The sequence below is a fragment of the Suillus subaureus genome (genome assembly GCF_016647635.1).
Source record: "Suillus subaureus strain MN1 chromosome Unknown BJ212scaffold_130, whole genome shotgun sequence".
NCBI classification, from domain to species: Eukaryota; Fungi; Basidiomycota; class Agaricomycetes; order Boletales; family Suillaceae; genus Suillus; species Suillus subaureus.
This window is the reverse complement of record NW_024538686.1, coordinates 36,875-42,988: the sequence shown is the minus strand read 5'-3', so window position 1 is coordinate 42,988 and position 6,114 is coordinate 36,875. Positions and strand designations below refer to the sequence as shown.

Sequence of the window (6,114 nt, the reverse complement as noted above, 5' to 3'; positions counted from 1 at the left end):
TCAAGCTCAATGCGGTCCAGAACCGACAGGCCCAATAAACACTGGTAGTAAAGGTCATAGCACTCGTGATACACAAACCCGCGGTACCAGCTGAGACGTAGCCTGATAGCGCAAGGAGAGTAGTGGTCAACACAGCCAACCCACCGAGCCCATCAAAGTTCAACAAGAGCCATCGATTCGTCATCCAGAAATTGTACCACATCTGTTACAGCAACTGTCAGCGTCAACGTACAGTAAGATCAAAATTTTGAGTCTACTTGGTAGTAACGTCGATCTTGTCGTGTAGTCGTCCAAAAAGCGCTGTTCAGCAGAGAAGGCCCGAACCGAATAACAATACCTTCGAGCAACTCGCTAAAGCCAGAGAAGATAGGCGACCGGGAATTAGACTCCATACGACGAAGATCTCTGCCAGTCTTCAGGTACCCGAGAGCTAGCAGGCGGTAGAAGAAACCTATGACCACAGCAGGGATAAGGAAAATCGGGAAAAAAACACTAGGAAGTCAATGTATGAGCACATGATTTGTCAAGACGCGAGCAGTGACCTACACGACGGTGATGATCGCAGCCGCAAACGTCGCCAACGAAGAGTTGACAGCTGATAAGGAGCCCGCGAGATTGGTGTCAATGGTTTCAATATCCTAGAGACCACCATGCGTGAGTTGACGATCCAAAATTACAGTGCATTCAAGCTCACTTTTCCGAACCTATTGAGCATGCGGCCAGCCGGAGTGACATCATGCCAACGCATCGTGGCGCACACGACACACCCGTCAAGAGCTTGTGGAAAATAGACCTCGACGCCTTCAACGCTCCGTTATACTGAATAGCAGTCGACAACACGCTGAACTGCCGCGGTGGCGAACCCGATCATCGCATATAAACACCAACGTAGAATAGCGGGTGTTCGTGAACGTCAGGCAACGTGAGGGGCTGATGCCAGAGGCATTAACATGGAAGTAGTTGTTCGAGTAGTGTCGATGGTCATGGTAGGGTACGTAGCCGTTTCATTCAGCGCCTCATTCTCGGTCAACACAGAGGGTGCCATGATGTGTGGACCTAGCTCGGCACCATCGCCGTATGCTTGACCCCATTGCTGCAACAAACATGAGATGCCGATAATGAAAAAGAAAGCATCGACTAACCCGAACCCAGAGCTTCTCAATAACACCTAAGCTCTGCGAACAAGCAATGAGAATCCCAAGCATAAACCACGTCCGGTACGACCTGCCCATAGTCAGCTATGCAACACTTGAAATGTAACAAAAGCCTTACGATGCCTTCAGATACGCATTATAAAATCGACCACTTGACGCCTCCAGCCTCCCGGTGCTCATCCCTTGATAAGCTTTCGAGGCTTTTTCTTTGAATCTGCAGACGTCTCTGCCTCAGCGTTGTCCTCCTGCGCTTCAACGGGGATCTCGATGCCGCTATAGGTTCCTCTTTGACTCTGCAGTGGAATCATGCGCAATGTGGTCCAGAATTCCCTGAGCACGGAGATCTTTAACAGTACCCTTGGCATCGATGCAACCATCCAGCATGCGGACGAGGTAATAAGTGCCAGGGAGCACGAGCTCTACGTGGTGCGTGACTAAGATCTGCGAACGGATTTAACACCGCGTTGTATCATTGTGAATGACAGACATACCACAGTACGGTTTGCCATCAACGGTTCCGCGGAAGAGTCTCTCGTACAAGAACCGGGCAGTATGACTGTCCTATTCACAATGTAAGCACTGAGGACGACATATGAACAGACAGATAGTCGACACTCACCACAGCACTCAATGGATCATCCAACATGATATACTTCGTACGAGCATACACGGCACGAGCAGGGCAACACTGAAGACCATGAGCATCCCGAACAGAGATCTAAAAAGCCCATGCCTCACCGAGCCTTTTGGCCACCCGACAAGCTGACACCCCTAGAGCCAATCTCAGTATCATCTCCATCCTCCAAGATATTCAAGTCCGGCCGCAGCGCACAACACTCGACGACATCGTTGTACCTCTCCTCGTCAAAAGGTTGCCCAAATAGAATGTTGTCTTTGATAGACTGATGGCGCAGCCACGGTGATTGAGCAGCATATGAGATTGAGTGCATCAATCCAGTTCTCGTCGATTTTCGATGTATTCTTCGAAATGGTCAATTTCCCGCTGATGGTGGTCATCTCGCCCAACAGTGCCATCTAACAAAGCGTCATGTGAAACTTAGGTTGAATGGAAGGAACTTTACTCACGAGCAAAGCAGTTTTGCCACTCGCTGTCGGTCCAGTAATCACAGACAGCTCACCCTCGGGAAACCGTATCGAATATCCTTGAGTATGAATCTATGATCTTCGGGCGACGACCGGATGGACGCAACCTCGGAATCAACGGCAGTCGCACTTTCATCGCTCGAACTAACACGGGAGAAGCTTTTGCCCTTCGCTTTTGGAGTTTCCTCAGGTTTCTCGGGAACCTCATTCCACTTGAAGGTTCCATTCTCAATTGAAAGAGTGTCATCCTCTCCATCAACATGGGGTGCGCGAGCCTTCTTGATGGAAGACACCTGATCATCGACTTCGTCCTCCTCGAGATATGTCTCAATACGTTTCAGCGCAACGCCAGTCTGAAAGCCTGCCATCAGATACAACTCTCCAAAAATGAATGATAATATCATACCTGTAGGATTTGAACAATCCAAGCTGGAATAACACCCAACGGTTGACTGACGCCCGCATAAGCCACAGAACGAGATAAATGTATCATTCACGACTTACCGAATCATGCTGAACAGTGCGATGGACTGAAAAACCTGCATCAGTAATCTCACTTGATTTCCAACAATCACCGAACTAACCGTGAATGCAACCGACACAGTCAACTGGTTTCCTTGGTACACGAAAGTGAAGAACGATATGAGCGACACCAAAATGGGAGCGGAAGTCCAGATCACGGTAAACATCACTGAGTTGATTCGAGCTAGTGAAATGACGCGTCAGTCGACTTCCAAAAAAACGACGATGCGGTTATTTACCTTTCACCATCCAATTCATCTCCACCCCTCGTGCTTCCATGGTCCGTTTAATCCAGCGGTCCTCCCATGCGAAGAACTTGATGAATTTGACAGCACTGATGAGCTCGTTAAGGACGGCCATGCGTTTATCTCGCGAAGCAGAGACACCCTTCTGAATGCGAATGCTGCGTTTAGTAACAAAGCTGTTCAGGGGCCAGCCAGCGAGAAGAACGATAAAGCCTGCAAATGCAGATAGACCCAGAAGACTGTAAATAGAAGGTGAGATGCATGAATTGATTGGCACGAGTGGACTTCCTTACTTGTAGAGGAAGGTCGTGGCAATGATAATCTCAAACGGACCTACCAACAACGATAAAATCAACTGTTAGACCAGGAAGGACAAATATAACTGACTTCCGTAGATGAAATATGCGCCAGATACCATCATGGCAATCCTATTTGCATCTACAGCCATTAGATTGACGATCTTTCCAACATCTGCGCCAGCCTTGGGATCATCGGCGGTCGGATTCTCAACAGGCTTGATCCCCGCTTTTTTGTCGGCAGCCTCCTTGGCTTTGTCCTGGTCGATAATGCCTGAGTAGTCCTGACGCTTGAGAGCTTTGTCGTAGATGGCAGCCATCAACTCTACACGCATCCTTGTCGCTGCTCGCCGTCCGAACCATAGGTGTTGGACATCGGATTCTGCCTGATGCGACATAAATGAGAGCTCCAAAGTGATGACTTGGATATACCTTTAGCAATGTGCACAGGAAGGCCAACAAAGCGTAGATATATGCTTGAGACCGATTCTCCGCGGTAGGTTCGTCAATAGCATCAAGGATACGCCTGAGAATCGTTGAGCCCGGTAGCAAATTAATATAATAGAAAGCAGCACTCACTTTAAAAAGAATGGTGAGGCATATGTGAATATGACACTGACATAAGTCAGGCAGAAATCCAGTCTGATTTGAGCGTTGAGTGACATTTTCAGTAAAAGAGAGCAAAGGGCCCACAAAAGATCCTTCGAGTTGGCAGCCCACAGACGGCGAAGGAGAGAAGAACGACTGACATTTGACATTAACAAGGGGCCATGTCATAGGATGATATATACGTACATGACGGTACTGAACTTGATGAACACCGGACGAGATTGTTGGGTAGGACTGAGATTCCAAACGTCATCCTCGGCCATGGTCATGTTCGAGCCACGAGTGATGAGCGGGTAGACCCATGAGAATGTGATCCACTCCCACATAGAAGCATAATCTTCAGGCGAGTGCTTGACATACTATGACGCGAGTAAGGGAATCAGGAAATAGGCAATTAAAGAGACAACGACGCACGATATCTTCCTTCTTTATGCGGTCGCTGGGCAGCTCAAAGGGCATATTTCCTACGACGGTCATGACCACGAGAATGGCGATGAGATTGAAAATGAGGCCCAAGAATGGGAGCTGTGGAGGTAATGGGACACCAAGAACCTCGTGATCATACAAAGTACCGCCAAGCAGGATAATGCCAAAGGCGAAGTGTAGCACAAAGAGGGTAAAAAGATCGTAGTGGATGGTTGGCTTAGGCCAGAAGGTGGACTTGCAGGAAGCATATATCCAAGTGGCAGCGATGAGAAGTTGGGCAATACCGGTCCAAATATAGGCCTTATTGGTGATGATGTTGTATGCACCGGCAGCAGACCAAAGGAGAGCCTGAATCAAAGCGACAAATGAGAGTAGTACGGTGCGCCATAAAGGAACAGTATTGTCGACGACAACGTCGCCTGTTTTTTCCCCTTGATTATCTAGAGCTTCGGCCTCGCGCAAGGTCAAAAAACTGCGGAAGGGCGATTTAATAGCGCTTGCAAGTGGACGAGCGAACGCAGGAACCCGGAGTATGGAGAATAGACACAGCGCTAAGATGAGCGCAGCGGGTACGATCGCACCAAGGGAGGCGCGTACACAAGCATCTGATAAATCAAGTGCATTGCTGCCTGGACACAATTGAATCCCCATTGCTCTCCAGGTAAGATTTTGGACGTGCTATCCCGTATGGCTTTGAAGTTTAAGCCAAGTCGGGACTAAAGCACAAAAATACGGCGCCAAGTGTGGCTCGGTAAAGTGGTAGTAGCTGTAGTGAGTAAACTGAATTCTAGACACGTTGAATGTTGAACACGCTCGCTTATTATGGGGCCTTACGGGGCTTTAGGATTTTGCCGCAGTCATGCCGCATTGACCCTGACCAACCGAGTGTGCTGTATTATGCCTACGTCATCCATAAAGGTCTTCAATATGATTTAGATAGCGATATGACATTGTCAATTCCTGATAGTAGTACTTCATTGGTGCGGCAGTGATGCGATAGGATACAGCAAGCTGCGGCAGTTCTGAGATTGGGTGCGGCAGAGTGCGGCAATTCTGAGATTGGGTCGCAGTGCTACAGTAGCGCAGTTTGGGCGCGACAGTGGCTGTGCAGCCAGTTGCACCGAGACTCAACGCCTCGATGCCTCTGCTTTGCACCGCCACATATCTCCTGCAAGAACAGATATCAGGGCTTCAAGGTACGTGTTCCATATGTATGTGGCCTACTGTCTTGCCACTCTAATGTCATCAAGCGAATCATTGACCCCAGGCTGTTTGGCATTTTCGCGTGAGTAAATTCGCACAATGTGTCCATCAGGCCAGACGTCTCACTCAATAGCGCCACTAGTATGTACCTGGAGCTTGGTTTTAGGTGTCTGGGGTTCATGGATAGCAGAGGAGTATGGAGATAATACCTGAGGGTGGGTGGCTCGTCAATCATGCGCGTGGTTGAACTACCGACCTGAGCAGGAATTTGCGCATTTTTACGAGACTGATCTCGCGTCTCATTTGGCTGTGGATGCTTGGCCAGAGCAGGCTGACATTGTTAAAGCACGGTGCCCTACGAGCCACCGGCCCGCCTGTCCTGGGGATCAGTGTACAAGATAAGGGTAAAAGGTATGGTACGAATAGTCGAGAACGTCCGCGTTTATGTTTATGGCGTTGGTGGCCGGATATGGCACACTCCCTCCAAACTCTTTCCATTACACCTTCCTACGATCATCGCTCAGACCACTCACTACCCTCCACCTCCTTCGTGCC

General features: G+C 49.0%; 2 protein-coding genes across 2 annotated transcripts; both read right to left on the bottom strand.

Moving 5' to 3' along the window:
- Window positions 1-239: 239 nt before the first annotated feature.
- On the bottom strand, window positions 240-748 carry BJ212DRAFT_1488188 (ABC transporter type 1, transmembrane domain-containing protein; the record flags this gene model as incomplete). Its single annotated transcript, XM_041341351.1, has 3 exons — window positions 240-492; window positions 547-638; window positions 695-748. The coding sequence occupies 3 exons, from the start codon at window positions 746-748 to the stop codon at window positions 240-242; spliced, it is 399 nt and encodes a 132-aa protein (XP_041185799.1).
- A 165-nt stretch (window positions 749-913) lies between these two features.
- Window positions 914-1,334, bottom strand: BJ212DRAFT_1488187 (uncharacterized protein; the record flags this gene model as incomplete). Its single annotated transcript, XM_041341350.1, has 3 exons — window positions 914-1,093; window positions 1,143-1,224; window positions 1,273-1,334. 3 exons carry the CDS (start codon window positions 1,332-1,334, stop codon window positions 914-916), a joined length of 324 nt encoding a protein of 107 aa, XP_041185798.1.
- Window positions 1,335-6,114: the final 4,780 nt, after the last annotated feature.